Source organism: Puntigrus tetrazona, chromosome 7 (assembly GCF_018831695.1).
Source record: "Puntigrus tetrazona isolate hp1 chromosome 7, ASM1883169v1, whole genome shotgun sequence".
Lineage (NCBI taxonomy): Eukaryota > Metazoa > Chordata > Actinopteri > Cypriniformes > Cyprinidae > Puntigrus > Puntigrus tetrazona.
Window position 1 is genome coordinate 8,631,689 of NC_056705.1, and position 22,500 is coordinate 8,654,188.

The following is a 22,500-nucleotide window of genomic DNA, read 5'->3' on the forward strand; positions in this document are numbered from 1 at the left end:
ACATACATATATATTTACATTCTTGAGTTTCTCAGCCGTAGTAGTGAGCAGTGAGTGATGAGTACCTGCCTGCGCAGCGGCGTACAGCGGCAGGCCGGTGATGACGGCAAACTCTCCCGAATGAACCGCGCAGTCCTCGGCGTCAGCATTGTACGTGAGCACCAGCAGCTTCACCACCTCCAGATGACCCTGCTGGCACGCCGTAGCCAGCATCCAGTTCAGCAGATCCTTACGCACGCACGGACCTGCAAATCAATCAATCAATCCATCAATCATTTATACAGCGCTTTTAACAACACAGGATGCATCAAAGCACTGAACAGTATAAAAATCGAATCACCACACGCACGGTATAAAGCAATAAAAACAAGCTCCCGCTGATCTTTGGGATAACACATGCATTAAAGAAATAGCTGTTACAATTTTTTTCTGATACTTTGTAGATTAGAACATGCACTCGCACTTAAGCAAAGAACGTATTAATATCATTGGACTCAATCTGAGCCGTTCTCGAAACTCTCGAATCTCACTTACAGTCAAACTTAGCCCCAAAACAACGGTAATATCCAGATATGTTACGATAAAAAAATACGATATGTTATCCAGATCCGTTCTGGTGAAGCAGCACATTTGCAGCAAATGTTCACTTTTGGGTGAGCCAGGCTTAAAGTAAACGGGGTGAACTCTGATGTTGTGGATGTTGTTTCCGCTCACGTGGGATGGAGTCCAGCAGCTCCCGGACCAGCGCATGATGTCCGTGATGTGCTGCTAGGACGGCGGGGTTGTCTTGGCTGGGGTCCTGAGGAACCGTGACCCGTGCTTCCTGCAGCAAGAACCGAACGCCGTCCACGTCACCGTTCTGAGCCGCCAAACACAGCAGCTGCAGCTACACACACACACACAGACACACACACAGACACACACAGACACACACACAGACACACACAGACACACACACACAGACACACACACACAGACACACACAGAGACACACAGAGACACACAGACACACAGACACACACACACAGACACACAGAGACACACAGACACACACACACAGACACACACACACACACAGACACACACACACACACAGACACACACACACACACACACACACACACACACACACACACACACACACACACACAGACACACAGACACACACACACACACACACAGACACACACACACACAGACACACACACAGACACACACACAGACACACACACACACACACACAGACACACACACACACACACACACACACACACACACACACACACACACACACACACACACACAGACACACACACACACACACACACACACAGACACACACACACACAGACACACACACACACACACACACACACACACACACACACACACACAGACACACACAGACACACACAGACACACACACACACACACACACACACAGACACACACACACACACACACACACACACACACACACACACACACACACACACACACACACAGACACACACACAGACACACACACACACACACACACACAGACACACACACACACAGACACACACACAGACACACACAGACACACACAGACACAGAGACAGCTTTTAGTAAAGCAGTTCAGTCAGTTTAAACCATCCTGTACTATCAAACATTCTTAACAAAAGTGGATGCTAGATTGTCTTACAGCATATAACTGACACAACAGGCTTTTCTGTACTGAAAAAACAGCGGATGATTTAAAGCAGCATGTCTGGTTCTAGAGAAATCAGCACTAGGTGGCAGCAATTCACTTCATCAAAATGATCTATGCGGACTGTTTTCAATTTCAATACATTTACAAAATGCATTTTATTCATGCGAGTCAAAGCTGAATTTTCAGCATCATTACGTCTCATGATCTGTCAGAAATCATTATAATATGCTGATTTGCTGCTCGAGAAATGTAAAAAAAATAAATTCTAATAAAATAAATTCTATTAAAAAATCTAAAAATCATATTTAAAACAGAAACCTATAAACATAAAACTATAAAAAAGAAATTGTTTTACTTTCAATCAATTTATTGCACTTTTGATGAAAGTATTCATTCTAAAATTCATCCAAAAATAAATCTCAGTGATACAAAACTTTTATTTTTAACATATAAGCACATAACTAAAAAAATAAAATTATAATTATATATATATATATATATATATATATATATATATATATATATAATGATGTTGAGAACACCAACACTGCTCAGTGAACTACAATGTAAAAACAGCATTTTACACTGCTAAATATGTAATAAGATCATGTGACTTTTCTGAAAAAAGGGTCATTTTATGCTTTCATCCTATTCTGTGTAAAACATCGATGCATTTTAACATTGCAAATTCACACTTCAACAATAAAAAAAGAACAATCATGCTTCAGTCGTCGGCAAAAAAAAAGGTTCACATTGTGCACATTGCATTGTGGGATACCGTTTTTAATGAAAGTACTCCCTGGGTGTATTTGACAAAAGCAGTAGGTTACAGTAAGAGGCGTGTGCTAGCACTACACAGTATTTTACTTCCAAATCCTGACTTCATTTTAGACAAGGTAGCTGTAGTGAGTTTAAATGCGAGTACGCACTTCCTCATTCTTGCACAGGCTCGCTAAAACCGCCTCTGAATCAGGGTTAGAGCAAGACTAATCATACAGTTAGCTTTACACAGTGTTTACAAAACATATGGTTTACAAACAAATATCACAGTACTGATATCTGAAGTTCAGTAAGAAAATATACACTAATATGCAAGAAATGCCAGAATCTATAGGTTTTTCCTAGTAGTTCCTAGCTTTATTCTCTCTCTCTTTCGGTTTCCTCCATCCTCCCCTCCTTGTTTTCTTCCCTTATTTACCGAGACATTGTTTCCCCTTCTTTAAAATGTAGTAAATTACACTCTTCCTTTTTCACTGTCTGCGACCGGCGTCCGAGTCCCGAATCATAAAACGAGTTCACTCGGTTTCATCGGCATTAGCGTGGGTTGAAATGAAATGAAATCTGTCTCAATGCCGAGTCCTACGGGGGAGAACGCCATAATGAGACTTATATTAATACACAGCTTCACTCACGCATGAAGCTCCGGCAAAGAAATAAATGATATTTTGTACTTATTAACGAATTAGTGTTTTCTCGGTCAACTCGTCGGCTTAAAGTTGAAATGCACTGGACATGATGGTAGAGAGAAATGCTCCGAATTTCATAATCAGAGAGATTTATTAATTACGATTCGGCACACTTTTGTGCCATGCTCCAGTGTAAAAACAAAAAAAAGCATTTCCTGCTAGTTTTCTTGCATGTGTATTTACTTTAATGGTCGTTGTTTGATGTTTTGTGTGCTCTTCCTTTGTAAATTGCTTTGGTTGACACACACACACACACACACACACACACACACACACTTATATATAATATAATAGGTAGTATACACTGCTCAGTATGCATTATTTAATACTGGATGCGCACTACGTGTCTTACAGCGACACAGAAGTATTTGAGATACAACACTTGCACGCATTTCTAATCTCAAAGGCCGCCGAGCAACGTCTGAACGAGACTAATGTGATGAGAATGGAAGCAGAATCAGGGTTTGTTAACCGACGGCGAGTGAGGAGCCATTACAGTCACGCCATCAATCACTCACGACCTCATTAGAGCCCTTACAGTATTTACAGAAGAATATCACCGACCACGCGCCGTCATATCATCTGTAATCCCCCTCACTGAAAACACAGCCTTCGCGATTCATCCTTCCGCCTTGCTTTCGTGCATAATCAATCACGGACGGATCAAGTTCCCTGGCTACATTTTTTTTTTCCCCTGAAGAAAGCCGGACACGTATAGCCAAAATATTAGATATCATGCAAGAACATTTACGGAGTAATCCACAATTTGTAAAGGCCGAAAAAAGTCAAATTGGGGATTTCCACGTGAGATTCAGAGCCAAATTATAGGAGGGTGAAAATGACTTAAAGATGGCAGCATGACAATGTTGCTTTTAGACAGAGACGAGTAGGTCTGTTAGTAAAACATGTTGACCCTAGCAGTCTTAGTTATATTATGTGCCAATGCTGATCATTTAAAAATGGGGAAACGGCACTTTTAATTTTTTCCCCTCCAAAGTTTGCATGCCTGTAACTAAAAAGCATTAAATATATATTCATTTGCTTGTAGTTAAGCAATTTTAACAAACTTTCCTTTTATCGTCTTTATGTTAAAGGACATATTAGGGGTTCGGTTCTAGAGGTACTATTCGTATAGCAAAGTTCAAAATTTGAGCCGGGGGAAATTTTTTTACATTTTGGCTGATTTTAAACGCAATGACCTAGATGTAATCTAGTTGATTCATTCGGTGGATTATGGCTGAAAAAAATGGTATAAAAATAATATGAAAAAAAAAAGGAGGTTTCTTAACTGCACTGACAAAAACGGCCTTCTCTGGTTTAGGTTGCACTTTAAATATGAAGAGAAAGTTAAATGTGGGACGCTTCATGATTAAGCCTATGAATTCTGCGCTACATAATTTTTATTGACTTCATAGCGCCTTTGTCGAAGTCAAGAACACCTTGATGTCTTAATTTATCGCCATCCTAATTTTGGCCTAAAATGACAGCAATTTTAGTTTAGTCACGTTTTCCGACGGAAATAATATTGAAGTGTTTTGCAACTTCAGTGTAGTGGATTGTGATTTATTGCAACTTTAGCAACGTCTGCTGCCTTTGAGAGACAATTGATGAGTGATCACTGAAGTAGTGACTCGTGACGGCTCAATATCGGCAATAATCGGCCGGACCGATAATAGCTCAACCCAAGTATACAAAATTCTCCCCTTGTCTGCTATTGGCTAGACATACAGACAGTTCCATCTCAAACTCACGCAACCGGTTGCTGAGCCAAACATCAAAGGAACACTTTTTTTTGGGAAATAGGCTCATTCTATTCTATATTCATTCAGCCGATCTCCAGGTCTAGCGATAGCACTTTTAGCATAGCTTAGCATAGATCATTTAATTCAATGAGACCACTAGCATCGCGTTCAAAAATGACTTGTCAACACAAAAAACGCTTCTCTGGATAGATTTTTTTTCTTTTGTCTTGCATAGATCATTTAATGCATTTTGACCAGTAGCATCATGTTCAAAAATGATCAAAGAGTTATTTAAAACACGAAAAAAATTGTCAGTAGTTATATTGTGCACCAAGACTGGCGGAAACGGGAAAATTGTGCTTTTCTAGGCCGATATGACCAGTTACTATACTCTCATTCCGGTTTAATAACAGGGTTTTTCCTACACTGAAAATATTTTAGTGGCTGCCAAAAGTTGAGACAAGCATCCTGCACATGCATAAACCACGCTTTCAGTAAAAAAAAAAGAAAAAAAAAAATCTATCAAGTGAAGTGTTTATTGTGTTGACAAGTCATTTTTGAACGCGATGCTACTGGTCTAATTGAATTCAATGATCTATGCTAAGCTATGCTAAAAGTGCTATCGGCAGACCCGGAGATCGGCTGAATGGATTCAAGAATGGTAAAAAAGACAACACCTTAACTCTGGAGTTAGGAGAATGACCCCATTTCCAAAAAAAAAAAAAAGGGAGTGTTGCTTTAACATGGTCAGGTGATTCAAACAAACAGATCAGTGTCACAGTGTACACACAACAAGGAAATAAACATGCAAAAAGTTGATTTTATTTCTGCATATTAAGCAGTGGCAGGAGGAAGTATCGTAGCTTAGAAAAACTGATAGGCTTCATATTCAAATGATTTGTTGCGGTTTTAGTTTTCATCATTACATCCGCACAGACCACCAAGCAGACGTACGGTGCAAAAACATATCATCAGCATCACAGATGTGGGGTTTTGAGTCTATGGCAGGGTCACAGCGGGTTTCCTCTGTTTTGAAAGCACATAATTAATGCACTGTATTTTTCACACATCAAACATGAAGGGGAAAATTAAGAGAAGCAAGCGTGAAAAAAAAAAAAGCTGAGATATTCGATGTTATTCATGGTCTCGGTTTTCTTTTTTTCGTTTGTACGGTATTGTGCGCGCATGCCAGAAGTATCGAGGGTTTCACAAGCACGTTTTTAGTGCAAATTTCCCCTGCTGATGCAGATCAGAACAGCTCAAGAAGTCTTACACTAAGCCAGATACTTTGCTGTTCTTCTTAGGATTAATCGTTTGAACTGACTACTGATTCTAAGTATTGAAGCTTAGGATTATTTGGCATTTAACTTACTGTACACCGTTAGCTTCAAATAGGTGCTGTACCTCAAATCCTACAACTCACATCTATATTAAGCCAATGGAAGATGAGTTTCATCAGTTCAGACATTCCCTATCCAACCCACGACTGTGTCTTCAACTTTTAAATGTAAACATTTACCTTTAAGTTTCACAAGCTTCAAATTATCATATCAATTAAACATGATTTTGGCAACGCCAGCGGGACGAGGTCTTGTTTGATCTGCAGCAGCTTGTTGTGAACTGTGTGTTCAAGTTATAGATGTTTACAATAAAGCACCAACTTGGCAACCACCTGACTTACAAGCTACTTTGTGAGAAATACGACGTTTTAAATAAAGAAGAAACGCCTGTGGTTGCACTAGCCAGGAAATGTTCGTATAGGTTGTTTTTTACCTTCATAATATATTGACAGCAACCATAAAAAACAATGAATACAGAAAAGTCACATGACGCCAAGACAATAAGCATTCATTTAACAACTAAAGACGTAACGTAAGTATTAAAAACTAAGATACCGTTTCATTCCAAAATGATGTTATATATTATATTGCATATGTATATTAGTCTGCTAATAGCCTACTATTCACTGTAGATAATATTTCGTTGTCTGTTCACCTTTTGGTGTTGCATCAGGTTCTCTGAACTGACTGGAAGTCACAACCACATTCTAGTATTAACAGCCTCATTTATCGAATTTCTAAGCAGTGTGCACAACAACGAACTAAACAGCATTTTGTTAAAGACACATTTAAATGCATAGTCGTTGTGCAAGAAATCACAAGGAGCGAGGCAGGCCCGTGGCCAGCTACGAAGTCCAAACCTCAGTACATTTTTATGTTATGTTTTGTTCTCCGAATGACTAATTCGCCCTTTAGAACTCCTCATATAAATGTCTGCGTGCATAATTCAGTTAAGAGGTTTTCTAGAAATCAATCAAACACTGGACCAAAGGCCTAATACCAAACTTACCCATTTTTTTGCCATTTTTTTCACAATTGCATAAATTAAACGGCCAAAATGTGCTTTTTACTGTTTTGTCTGACTAGAGAAAAATAAATAAAAATATATTACAAAACAACACTTTAATAATTTTACATAACGTTAAACATTTCTAAAATATACTTATAACCACACCAACAAAGCACAATTGAAAAAGGTTAAAATAAGTAATACATGTTGGCTATTTTTGAGACCTTAAATCAGGCAAGTATTTTTACTGTACAAACAAATACAGCCTCGCCAAGCAGAAAATAATTCTCAAAACATTAGAAAATAGTACTGATCCCAGTTGGAACACTATGTTATGTGTTATAATGAATGTATTAATGCACTTCATGCATGTATCAGCAAACATAACGGTCTGCAGTTTTTTTTACTAATCAATCAGCATTTCGTGAATTCAGTCATCATCCAACATCAGCCAGCCTTCCTCTTCTCTTATAACGATTGCAGCGTCTTTCTCAAACACTTTTAAATGGCTTTACACTGACTAAATGTTTGCTGCATTAGCGCACGCCTATATTTCATCACTGTTCGGCATGATTTTTGGGTTGTCGAACATTCGGTGCACCCCTAGTATATACGTTGCCACTTGGTTCAAATGTTTTTCAATCCTCATTTTTACACTTTTACACGCGCAGCAATTCAAAGTGGTTGAACTAGGTATTTAAGTCCAAATTCAAAATATTGAAGACGTTTTTGTTTGTTTTTTTGTTTTTTTTTCCACCCAGCCCCTCCTACTCACACTTGACGCAGATTCCTGTTCACATCCCTTTCGTTTGCCTGCTTCCGTGTCTGAAACGAAAAGCGCCGACTGGCAACCCCCGGGGGTTCGGAAACACGATTGAGTAAACTGGCAGTGGGCGGGTTTCACAAACCAAAACAAAAGCAGACATTCGGGGCCCGAACGCACATTTTCAAAGGAGAGTGACAGACCGTAGCATTTAACTACTTTCAGCAATACTTTTAAATATTGCATGCGTCGTAATACATATTTAATGCTGCTCCTTCTGAGCCTGTAGTAACGCATAACGGCACCGCCGCATCTCAAAAGGATAAATGTGATGCTATTTTTAAAAAACGGGCGAAAGAAGATATCTTGGAAAGCTGCATGTTACAATGCATTTCTCTGTATGATCCCGACTCGGTATGAAACGCCCACCCGGCTTTGAAAGGTTGTTTTGATGATGCCACAATAAGCCCGTCTCGGGCCAAACCACCACGGTAGCTTCCAAAACACAACATATGCTGGTCCTTCGGAAGGTGAACCGCATGCACAGAGCACTCTTATAACGTGAAAACAGTCTAAAAATGAGAGAACGATCAAACTCACCCCATCGGGTCCTCCTCCGCAGTTATTCTCGCAGGAAAGCCGGATTAGCTCACGTGCCCTGTGGTCCTCGGCTCGTGTATAGGCCTCTTGGATGTTCGTCAGGGTGGGAGAACGACTCAAGGGAACGCTGCCAACGGCCGACTGCTTGGCTCCCATCTCTGGAACGCCTGCGAACGGGGCATAGCCACCACAAACAAAATGCTCAGCGCAAGAGAAGGAAGCTCATGCTAAAGGGAAGAGGACGCGATGGGAAATGAGCTCCAGATACAGGAGGCAAGGGAGCAGCCGGGAATCAGGTCAGCCTCATAAAGAATTCACACGCCTTTCCCCCCCGGACCGGTGCGTGTGTATTTGCGGAGCTGCGCTTTTCCACGTTCACCTTTGATGTAAAGAGCACCTGCTCAGGGGCAGGCTGAATGGATAGCGATACGCGAGACACTAACGCACGCAGCGAGACAATCGGCTGCAGATCCAAACGTATGTAAAAGCAAACAACACAATCTGGACACAAAACACACTAAAAAAGGAATGCATGCTGGTACTATAGTTTGCATGATTTTTTTGGGGGGGGGAAGTTGTGGTGTGGCATGCAAAACTTGATCTAAAACTATTTTGTGTGGCATTTTGGTTATTTTTCTGTAATTGTTACGCATGCCGTTTTGCTATTTTTCGAACTAAATGCTACGCTTGTGCTTTTAAACACGTATTTCTCAATGCAGGACCGTTTAAAATGGCAAACAAATGCTTAAAACTACTAACAACTGTAAAAAAAGAAATGGTTTTAAATCACATGGCATACAGTACACATTACCTTTATAATATAAATGTTAAAAAAAAAAAGACTACACCTATAATTAAAAAAATTAAATAATAAAAATAATAATAACTAAATAAAATAAAAAGCACCCATGTGAACTAAAGTAAAACTAAAAATACAATTAAATGTGTAAAACTTTCAGAATAATAATACTTTTTATAATCTACTATATTATTGTATTACTTATATATTATTACATTAATAGTTATATTATTATTATAATAATAATTTAAGATTTTGTCATTTTATGTAAGCTTTAATTTAAAAAATAAAAAAATTATTTTGTTTTATTTAAGCTTTAATTTATGTTTTATTATTATGACTATTTATTCACGTTTTTTATTTGTACTGCAACGTGTTATTTATATGTTAGAACGAGTCGTTCTGGTGGTTTTCTGGTGTTATTTTGTCAGAATTAAAGTGACACAAGGACGAGTAATTGAAAGTAATGTTCATTTTAAGGAAAACTCTTTATTTGTAACATTATGAGTGGCCATCGCTCGTATGACTGGACTATGATATGCAGGAGTGTTATGATACCAGTCCGAGAGGGCAGTGAAGGTCAAATCAATCACTCCCTTCTATTATTCACATTACTCCATCCAGCCCTTTAACATTTATCTGGCAAATGCGGCCATTGGCAGACGCTTCTCCATTAAAAGCAGCACTGCTCCGAGCCGCGGGTAAGTGCCGCTATGGCTGCGGTCTTTCATAGGAGAAGATATGAATAATTGAGAAGGTTTTTTTTTTCTGATGAGCTGCTGGAGAAAGCCTGAGGGAGGGTAACCATTAGAAGACATCCAGCCTGCGTCGATACAGGCTCAGCTCACGTCCCGCCCAGATCAACCTGGAGGGAGAACCGAGCTCGGAGCTGAAGATGCTCCCGATGTGAAGTAAAGATTAACATGAATACAGCGTCACCTCAAATAACCCGAGTCTCTCGTGTCAGGGCAAAAATGAATTCTGTCAACGTTGACTCATTTAAACATTTGAACTTGGGACTCTACGGAAGTCAATGAATAACGGCTACTGCTCAATAACCGATATCCAAATGTCTTTTGTGTTCAACGAACTGTAAGTTCAGGGGGAACTATAGGATGGGTACAATTATGAGAGAACTTTCATTATACCCTAAGGCAGGCATATAATGTAACTTCAGTGTATAATATATATATATATATATATATATATACACACACACACACACACACATACATATATATATACATACACAAACGCACACATATACACACACTAATATATATATTTTTAGAATGTAGCTGCAATTTATTTCTATACATTTATTTCTATTATTATTATTATTATTATTATATATATATATATATATATATATATATATATATATATATATATATATATATATATATATATATATATAATAATAATAATATAATAATAATAATAAATGTATAGAAATAAATTGCAGCTAATCTAAAATTAAGCAGAGTAATCAAATTTTGTGTGTTATATTGTTAGGTCTTAGCATGTCATTAACTCAATAACATACTAGAATTAGCTTTGTTTTTAAAATTTTAGTTTAAGAAAAATTCATCTTATAATTGTTTTAGTTATTTTAGCAATTCAACTGTTTGGTTTAAAAAGCGCACATCTTCTCTAATATTTTTTTTTTTTTGCTTTATTTGCAGTTTCTCTGGATGTTTGTTAAGACTTATGCATTGCTTTCCTCTGATCAACAGACAGCTACAGCTTTACAAAACACCCAAGACTCAGCTGCTTTCATTTATCCAAATAAGACTTTCAGTGCTGGACAGCTTCCAGGTCAACCACAAGAAAACATCGCAATCATTTCTCTCATCGTTTTCTCGTCTCAAGATGTTGACTATTGGATTATCGTGATGTTTCTATCATCCGTTTGGACTCTCATTCTGACGGCACCCATTCACTAAAAGAGCATACATTGCTGAGCCATCCTACATTTATCCAAATCTGTCATGAAAACAAATCCACGTCTTGGAGAGCCTGAGGGCGAGTACGTTTTCTACGTTTTTTTGGTGAACTATTGTTAGCGCGATTCAGTATGAACTGACGATTTCAAATGAATCGATTTAAATCTGAATGATTTTATCAAACATATGGATGCATGTTAAATGCATTCAAAGCCTGGAATAATATCAAGATTTAATTTTAGCTATATCGCTCAACTCTTAAATATCACCTCTTCAAAAGTCAATTAAACTCCTATTAACATATAAACAAGTTAACACCTAATCAGAATCAACTGATTAGATCAGGCATCTCTCTTTCAATTCATTTTTTATCTATTCAGTTCATTAAAAAGATGTTATTTAATCACCGTTAATCCCTTTAAATCGTAGAAAGGGTTTAGAGACACCGACATCTTGCCGCGTTGAAGACTACCAACTTCTACCAAGAAAAGCCCAAGCGCTTAAGAGCGATCAAACCTCGCGACACAGAAAGTCTGATTGTAGAGACCAAAAAAACGAAAAGTAAACGACTTTCTAGTCAAAAGCACAATCTCTCTTGGAAGTTCAGGGAATTCAATCGCCGCCTGTGAAGGGTTCGCCAACACGATCGCTTCCTAAGCCCCGGTTTCTACTCCAGATGCTGGAAAACGACGCAAACGTACCTTATCATTCTGCCCGGATCTATCCGGCGATCATCTGATCACTGCGCGTCAAGAACCCAGACCCGACGTCCGTCCAGCGCCTGCGAGCGTTAGCCTGAATCTGAGCCTACAGAGCAGACTGACTCCCGTCTCCTCCCTGCCGCTGTCCTTAATGGCAAGGTTATCTTACGCTGCGAACACATTAAAGAGTGAAACCCGACCCTCCCCGGCCCGGCTGCCGTCTCTGTCCCTCCCTGGAGGACCTCAGATTGCGTTCGCAGCTACAGCTCAAGCCCAGCTAAGCCAGATTAGCACACTGGCCTCCTTCTGCAGAGTGTGTGTGTGTTTCTGTCACACGAGACCAGACGACACATTCTCTCACACACACACAGAGAAACGTGACGGGACTCAGACATGAGCCGCACACCGGCGGACGCGCGAACTCACGGTTGCTAATGGCAACCGCGTTGCTGATGCTGAGCCGGCGGGAAAAAGGAAACCCAACACCTACGACGTGAGGCTTCACCTCCGGGGGGATATCGACTGTTTTCCGCGGGATGCTTGCTTCATTGCTTTTCTGGAAAAACGCAAACCGGTGCAGCCTTGAAACTCCTTATATATCACATCTATAGGGACGGTCGTGAATTAAAGCAGCTGTTTGGACCAAAACTCGTTGTTGTTATCAATTGACCAACAACTAAATCTGAATTAATTCAGAAGTTGAGTTACTCTTCACTGAATCTGATTCTCGAGATGACTAAAGAATTGAAAAGAGTTGTAGGCTATTTGTTATATTATATTAAAATTATATGAATGCCTTTTCACTCAAATCAATCAAACGATAAATTTGGTTATTTAGCTGAATAAATAATAGCTGTTTCTTATGATCATATAAGATCTATACAGGAGAAGTTTGGAGGTATACTCATTCTTTATTATGACTATTTTCAAAGTAAAAAAAAAAAAAAATATATATATATATATATATATATATATATATATATATATATATATATATATATATATATATATATATATATATATTTTTTTACTCAATCAAAAAACTAACGAATTTATTTAAAAAACAAAACTTTTTTTTAAATAATATACAAATAAATGTATTTATAAATATTTTGCAATAATATATTCACATATTATGCTTCATAAAAGTGTCAAATATGTGGAGATTCTTATTTCTTAATTATGCCTTACTGCTATAAAAATACAAAAATAAAAATAAATATATATGCATCATTTTAAATAAATTTATCACAATTATAAACAAACCAGTAACACTTTATGAGGTCTATGAGTTAACATTACCTACATTAGATAACATTAGATAAGAATGAACAATACTTCTATAGCATTTATGAAGCATGTGCAACGTGTTGTTTCTAATTACAAAATGTGAAAATGTGAGGGCTTTTTAATTAACTCATTTATTTTTTCCACACGACTCGAGTATTTTTGATCGTAAAAGAATCCCGTATCCAAAAAGAGCACCGATTTATGGTTTTTGCATTATTTTCAATGTGTTAGTTAACATTAGCTGTGATCCAACATGAACGAACGACTGTATTATTATTAACAAACATTAATAAAGACGAATAAATAGTGTAATAAATGTATTGTTGATTGCTTGCTTGCGCTAGTTAATACATTCATGTTATTCTAAAGTCTTACCAATCAAACAGATGCTTAGATTTGCTTAGACCTACCAAGCATTTTAGCTGAAACCTTTAGAAGAAGACCAGCTAACCCAGTCAAGTGTGTCCAAACTTTTGAACGTTAATACGTTTTTGGCTACTTTTACGTTTTAAATTAGTAGCCACCGGTCTACGACGAATGAGATCAAGCACGACGGGCTCTATGAATATGCAGTCTTGCATGATACTACAGCATTCAGGCCACTTTTGCATTCAATCTTGAGTAAAAAGCGAGAGGAAGTGACGTGGGCCGTGCTATAAACACCTTTCTGAGGAGTTTCACTTCATATTTCTATAAATGCTGCGCAGACGCCGAGTTCCTCGAACCGTAACTGCACTACGGGCGGCGTCTCGGGTTTCGGAGGAGAGAGAAAAAAAGCGACCCAAACCTTTTACCTGGGACTTCTTTACATCGCCGCCGCCGCGCTCCCTCTCAGAGCTGCAGAGCTGGGCGTTTTTCACAGGAATTATTAACCTCGGTAAAAGCATCAAACTACACCAAAGAGGAAGTTTCCCCGGAATCATGCCTTCACTGAGAAAAACGTCCCTGAGGGTTTATTTAGAGGATCCACTGTCAATGCGTCTTGAGATGTCAAAAACCTTTTTTTTTAGTCGAGTGCTACCAGGTCTGAAGTGAACACTGGATGAAGTGCCCCCAGATGAACAGGGTTGCACGGCGTACCGTCGCTGGAAAAATACTGGAACATAGTAGATGTCAAATGATACAAAAGCTGCAGAAACGCTGGTTAATATTAAGACCATTTAAGGCCAAGCACAGAATGAATTGACAATAGTAACAATACTATGCACGAAAATAACAACTGGAATATGGAAATAATTAGTAAAATGCATTAAACGAGAATTAATTATCTGCATATGGGTTCGGAAAAATCTATTTTCTTCAAAGGGTTATTTCATACACTACTCACAGATAGATATAGAGATATAGATATGTATACACTGTATATCTATCTATATATGTCTATATCTATGTATCTATATCTATGCATCTATATGTCTAATAATATATATATATATATATATATATATATATATATATATATATATATATATATATATATATATATATATATATATATATATATATATATATCTATCTATATCTATATATATATATATGCTGCTTAGATTTACGGCTTTAATTTGTGGAAGGTCTTTCAGATCCTGAATATCAGGATTTTGCCCGTTTCAGGACTCGAGTTGCTGCTGCTCTGAACTTACAGCAGTGTAACCCGAACTGGTGCGAAGCAAACAGACAAAACCCGCCGTACGGGATATTTGCGATGAGGATACCATATTTTGAATACGGGCTGCTCTAATAAGTTGATGCTCCAGTAAGTGCTCGGCGCGGAGCATCAAAGGTTTCTATTTGTAACGCGTCGTCGCAGACTCAGGCTTTGCGGCCAATCGCAGACGTTTCTGTTGAGCTTTACAAAACAACGACCAATCCAGATGATCACAATCCGCTCAACAGAGCTGAAAAAGTCCAGCCGAGGAACATTCCCGAATCCCTTCATGAATACGAACACAACGTATATAAGAGATTGACTGTGTGAGTCGTCAGCTGCACTGATTATAAAAGGAGGCTCAGTCGGAGCTTCGGTGCTCTTTGTACACTGTCCGCACATAACATGCTGTATATCTGTCATGCTGTTAACTGGAAGATTCTGGAGTGAGAGCCTCGATTAAATGGTGGATCGCATTCGACACTGCGATGAGCGGCAGTGTGATCATAGGAACAGTAGATGGGGCAAAACAACTAATAATACTCAATAATAGTAACAAAAAATAATAATAAATAAAAAATAAACAACAATAATAATAATAATAATAATAATAATACATTTAATAAAAAAAAAAATATATATATATATATATATATAAATAAAATATTATATATATATATATATATATATATATATATATATATATATATATATATATATAAAATATAAATAAATTATATATATATATATATATATATATATATATATATATATATATATATATATATATATATATATATATATATAATATATATAATAATATATATATATCTTTTTTTATTTAATTCAGACATTGTTTATTTGTCACTTATGGTTTTGATTTAGTATTACATTCAGGTATCATGCCAAAACCACAGTTACCATCAGCCATCAATACAACTAAATTATTAAACTATAGTGCTAATAATAATAATAATAATAATAATAATAATAATATTTAAACATTTGTTTTTATATATCTTTTAAATGCCTCTAAATAATATTAATTCTTATTTTTATTAATAATAATTTATAGATAGAAAAATAAATATTATTATTACTATTTACAACACAATAACAACAAGCGAACATATTTTTTCGGGCTTCATCTGAGATCACTGTAAATGTTTCTCACCAGCCTGCTCCTCCATGCCGCCGCCGGGACCCGGGCTCTCTGTGACGTACCAGTACGACGACATCTTTCAGGCCGCAAGCTGCGGCGTCCTTCGAAGACGTCTTCACGGACCGGAGAGAAAACAAAGCGCCTCTTCAGAAACAGGCTGCATGACATCCATCCGTCGGTTTGTCTTCAAAAACAAGATTCAGAGATACTTTAAACCTCTGGAAAAGTACCGAACTGCGCTTTATAGCAATGCAACAGAACATAGTTTTACGGAAATATTAATTGCATTGCTTCGTTCAATACATACACTGATACACTGGCTTTTGACATTAAAGTCAAATTTAAATACATAAACACATTCCTGGTCTCATTCTTTAGTGAGTGCCTGTAAAAACCAACTCTTTCCAATCTCCTAAAGTTTAACTTCCGACGGCCCGGATCCAAACCTCGCTCATTTTTTCCCAACAGATGTGAAACAGATCCAGTCATGACCGCAAACAACGCATTTTGTTCAATATTTGATTTGAATATGAAAATCCAGCGACATCCGAGATGTTCCTCGAACACAAAGTCGCTCCCAGACTTTGCACAGAAGCCCAACGTGAAGAAAGTTCGATTGCATTTCGTTTTCGAGTGCAAAAGCGATCCACGCAACGGCTGTCCAGTGGACTAAACTCTCCTGGACGTCCGAGGCGTCCAGCAAAACCCTTTTCCAGAGCTGAAGCGTCTTGCCAGCTACAGACGTGACTCACTTTTCCTTGGCCTGAGGTCATTGGTCATTTGGTTACAAACAAAACAAGCTTTCTTTCGCGAGTTACAGTAAACTACGTTGAATTATAACGAGTGCAGCACTGGTACGACCCGACACATTCGGACTCTTATTATGTAATTAAAAAATATATATATTTAATAATATTATCAATATATCAATAATATTATTAAGCAATGCTTAACTTACCCGCGTACTCCAAATATTAAAGTTTACAACCTTGTGCTTATTTTTAAGCTTTGGGCTTCTGTACAGAAGCTAACTTCAAAGACACGACTGCAAAAAACATTAGATATTAAACGGTTGGCCCTAAGATAAGACATGCTGTCACGATATACCGCCGGGGTAAGTTGTCACAATGGGAACTCGCTGGGTTTAACTTTAAGCAGTCACTAAAACTAAACATGAACAGCTGAACCACTGCTGGGAAAAATAAGCACTGCTGACTCCACGCCTCGGGGTACCGAGGCTGTGACAACTTGCCCCGGTCGCCAAGTTTGCAAGGTTTACGGCGTTCAACCTGCAAACGCCGCGCGTCGCGTCAAACCTACAAACGCTTACGACGCGCTCGGAGTCCGAGGAGTCCGGTCAACATCAGCAGACGGGTCCGTGTACTCACCACACGCCGAGTAAAGCGGGGCGCCTCTGACGCTTTCGGTTTGGATGAGTTCGCTCGAGGATCTCGGCACAGATTTCTACTTCCTGATCTGAGGGACACACTTCTTTCCTGAGGAGCCCGGAGCCAGTCGGTCTGAGGCTCGTGCGCGCACGCGCTGCTTCAACCTGCCGGGGAGCTTCCGCAGACTTCTGCTGTTTGATTCATATATATATATATATATATATATATATATATATATATATATATATATATATATATATATATATATATATATATATATATTATATTTTTTTTTTTTTTTTTTTTCTATATCACCACCTGAAAGTTGTCATTATATGTAATAGCATTATTCACTCATTCTAAAGCTGTTTGAAAAAAAAAAAAAAATATATATATATATATATATATATATATATATATATATATATATATATATATATATATATATATGTATGTATATATATATATATATATATATATATATATATATATATATATATATATTTTTTTTTTTTTTCAAACAGCTTTAGAATGAGTAAATAATGCTATTACATATAATAATGTTTATATATATATATATATATATATATATATATATATATATATATATATATATATATTTTTTTTTTTTTTATATTTTTTTTTAACAGCTGTAGAATGAGTAAATAATGCTATTATATATAATAATGTTTACATATATATATATATATATATATATATATATATATATATATATATATATAACATTATTTACTCATTCTAAAGTAAATTAAATATATATATATATATATATATATATATATTTTTTTTTTTTTTTTTTTTTTTTTTTTTTTTTTTTTGCTGAACTATTTCTTTAAGACATTTTTCTCGTAGGTTATATTTACATCCACAGAAACCTGTTTACTTTATGTAACGTGATTACATGATTATTAAGGACACATGATTTGCTGGTTTCTTTTCCCTCAGGTGTCCTCACAGGCATGCTCCAAGTAGAAACAAACCACAATCCCTAACCTGGACACAGCACACGTTTCTATTTTATTCACACAGTGGTGGCCAAAATTATTGGAACACTAGTATTTTTTATTTATTAATTATTTTGTTTACCAGCTTTTTTTTTTAAGACCCGTATCTAAATAAATAAATGAAATGATATATAACACTGGCCAATTCGGTGTTGGAGGTTTCGTGGCTAAATTTGAGCGGCCTGGTGGCCAATCTTCATTGAAGCACGTTCCACCAGTAAGAACAGAGCGTGCAGGTTTAATTAGGAGACTAATAGCACAGTCTTGATTAAGATACTGCAATTCAACATTATGGGTGACATATCAGGGTTCAAAAGAGGACGAATTGTTGGAGCACGTCTTGCTGGAGCATCTGTGACCCAGACGGCAAGTCTTACCAAGAAGATAGCAAGCATACCACCGAGAAGGACGACCCACCTCCAAAGGAGTAACTGTGGACGCAAGGGGAAGCTGTATGGAAGGGGTGTCCTGGATTATATCCAAAAAACAAAACCACTGCTGTGCTCCTCAACTCTCCCGTTTCCACCAAAACTGTCCGTCAGGAACTCCACAGGGTCAGTGTATATATATATATGTAGCCAAACGTTGGTTTCAATGGTGCCAGCAGCCAAAATCTTGGCCTGTGGACAATGTGAAACATGTATCTAGTCCACCTTCACATCCCGGTGTGTTACGGTGTGGAGAAACCCCAAAGAAGAGTACCACCAGACTGCAGCATGGGGGTGGATCAGTGATGGTTTGGGTGCAATATCATGGCGTTCTCTAGACCCAGAACTTGTGCTAGATGGGCCGTCACTACAGGAACCATAAAGGACTACAGAACCATCCTGGAGGACCATGTGCACCCAACGGTTCAAACAGTGTATCCTGAAAGTAAAGTTGAACATCTCCCACGGCCTACACGGTCACCAGATCTAAATGATATTATTGAGCCGCTTCGGGGTGTTTTGGAGCGAGTCAGGAAACGTTTTCTTCCACAAGCCTGGCCGCTATTCTACAAGAAGAACGGCTGAAGATCCCTCTGGACACTGTGCAGGACGTGTGTCTGTCGCTCCCGGGACCTACGGATGCCGTGTTAGCTGAAAAAGGAGGCCCTACGCCATTTTTATTGTGTGTTTGGAGCATTATAAAAATAATAAAAATTCACACGAATGTTATTTAATACAACAAATTATATTTCATTCATAATGATACGAACACGCATAGGCAAAAACAATCGCTGATGACATTTTTCGTTATTTGTATAACTTTGTATAAAGATGATTCTCTATTCGATATACCATTTTTCTTTCTTTAAAATGTATGAAAAATGGTCATAAGTTTTAGCATTATATGCACAATATATCTTTAAACTAAATCTAATTTGCAAGTTAATGTGTTTTTGGGGGCAATGTAATGAAGTGCAATACTGGGAGTAATAATTAACAAGATTTTTATAATAATATACAATATTTCATAGACTATTAAAATATAATTTCTCATCCTATTTATTTCTTATGTCTCCCACAATGCATAATAAACACACTTTTAGTCCTCATATGAGTTTTTTTATGAAATCGATGTCCTGTTTCATGACAGAAAGTCTTATCTTGATTTGAAAGTTGATTTATGACACACAATTTAAACATTACACTAAATTATAATAACAAAATATTACCATATTTCCCATAAGAGTGTCATTAAATTAATTTAATGACACTGAATATAAACTGACTTTAAAACATTTTAGCTGGTGATTTTGTCCACCTCTGTAAGTGCTGTTTCTTCTACAGAGGGACTTTTATGAGGGGTTCAGAGGGCATGGGTTTTATTAAAAATAACATTTTCAACTTCTTCTCTTATGGTTATGTACAAGTCAAATTAAAACCTTTTCCTTAACGTTGTTTTACTTTCTTCTTGTCTTTTTTGCTGCATTCATTTCGCAGTTGATCGTTGTTGATATTTTTTATTTATTTGATGTACATTTATTAAAACGTAAAATATTTGTTCTGCATTTTATTGCCTGAAGTTTATATGGATATTTTAATGTTCTGCATTATTTTTAATTTTTTTTTAATGCTAAGCACAAACACACAAAATTAAGATACGGACTGAAATCATATTTCTTTCCCGCCACACACACACACACACACACACAAGCACACACGAACACGCACATACACACATACACAAACACACACACTCACACACACACACACACTCACACACTCACACAAACACACACACTCAAACACACACACACACACACGCACACACGCACGCACACACACACTCAAACACACACACACACACACTCAAACACACACACTCACAAACACAAACACACACACACTCACAAACACACACACACTCACAAACACACACACACACTCACAAACACAAACACGAACACACACACTCAAACACACACAAGCACACACACTCAAACACACACACTCAAACACACACACACACTCACACACACTCACAAACACACACACTCAAACACACACAAACACACACAGTAGTGCATCAGTATCAAAATAATAAAAAAAGGTAAATTCATTTTTCTTTATTGATTCAGCTTTTTTTATCTATAGCTATAGTCAAATTAAACAATATATTTCAGCAGTTACATCAATTCACCCGTCATAAGATGTGTATGTACATTTTGAAAGGGATATCACTTTATCAGTTTAATTATACATTAGTATACGCAGGCCAGCACACTGTACATATACAGTGCAGAACATGATCCAGCATCACAAAGCAGAAGTTAGTCACGTCTTTCGTACAGATCTGTTGGCGTGGAGCAGAAATGATTTCATTTAAACCTCAGGTTTAAGACGAATTACACGTATGATATTATGACATAAATGTATTTTGACACACAAAAGACTATCCTTGGTAACATATTTAGATTTAGCTGCCACGACAGGAAACCTCCAGAACAAACGCGTGGATGCAAAAATGTGAACCTACGGCGATAAACCTACTCCAGCGACGTGGACACACGTCTTCATGCTAGTAAATATTGAGAGGTGATGGATGACTTTGCTTGATATTAAAACATTCGAATTAAATAAAAAATAAAAACGCAGACTTCCTCTCTCTCTCTCTCTCTTTTTTACAGCACATCTACATGAAATCAACAGAAAGGAGCCGCAGTGAGTTTCTTCATGTGTTGATGGACAGATGGGCTTGAGATCACAGAGTCAGCTGCTCGCCGAGTTTCATCGTGATGGCCTTGACCTCGGTGTACTCCGCCAGCGCATACTCTCCCCTGCACACAGGTCATATCCATACTCTTAATACCGGTTGCATGAAGGAGATGTGCATGCATAATCATGAGAAAATAAGCTTTGCTGCTCTGACCCATAAAGCCTGCTACAGTATATCATATTTAAAAAGCATATTATGATTGCACGATTGCTTGAAAACAAAAAGGACGATATTTTGAAGAAAGTTTGCAACCTGGCCGTTTCTGGACACTATTGACTTCCATGGTGGGGCTTTTCTTCTATGGAAGTCAATAGTGTCCATTTTCTGCTATGGAAGTCAATGGTGACCATTTGCTGCTATGGAAGTCAATGGTGACCATTTTCTGCTATGGAAGTCAATGGTGACCATTTTCTGCTATGGAAGTCAATGGTGTCCATTTTCTGCTATGGAAGTCAATGGTGACCATTTTCTGCTATGGAAGTCAATGGTGTCCATTTTCTGCTATGGAAGTCAATGGTGACCATTTTCTGCTATGGAAGTCAATGGTGACCATTTGCTGCTATGGAAGTCAATGGTGACCATTTGCTGCTATGGAAGTCAATGGTGACCATTTTCTGCTATGGAAGTCAATGGTGACCATTTTCTGCTATGGAAGTCAATGGTGTCCATTTTCTGCTATGGAAGTCAATGGTGTCCATTTTCTGCTATGGAAGTCAATGGTGTCCAT

The 22,500-nt window shown here is 37.5% G+C and overlaps 2 protein-coding genes across 4 annotated transcripts in view; both read right to left on the reverse strand.

The window, feature by feature from the left end:
• lrrk1 (leucine-rich repeat kinase 1) overlaps positions 1–17,697 on the reverse strand; it is an 88,897-nt gene extending 71,200 nt beyond the window's left edge. The window contains exons 1-5 of the mRNA XM_043243149.1: positions 17,548–17,697; positions 16,172–16,343; positions 8,617–8,783; positions 715–886; positions 66–245 (exon numbers count right to left, since the gene is read on the reverse strand). Of these exons, the coding sequence (XP_043099084.1) occupies positions 66–245; positions 715–886; positions 8,617–8,783; positions 16,172–16,235 (583 nt within the window). The 5' untranslated portion in view covers positions 16,236–16,343; positions 17,548–17,697. The remainder of the gene's footprint in view (positions 1–65; positions 246–714; positions 887–8,616; positions 8,784–16,171; positions 16,344–17,547) is intronic.
• Positions 17,698–21,089: 3,392 nt separating this feature from the next.
• aldh1a3 (aldehyde dehydrogenase 1 family, member A3) overlaps positions 21,090–22,500 on the reverse strand; it is a 41,967-nt gene continuing 40,556 nt past the window's right edge. For all 3 annotated transcript variants that reach the window (XM_043244087.1, XM_043244089.1, XM_043244088.1), the window contains one exon: positions 21,090–21,834. In XM_043244087.1, the coding sequence (XP_043100022.1) occupies positions 21,759–21,834 (76 nt within the window). In that variant the 3' untranslated portion in view covers positions 21,090–21,758. The remainder of the gene's footprint in view (positions 21,835–22,500) is intronic.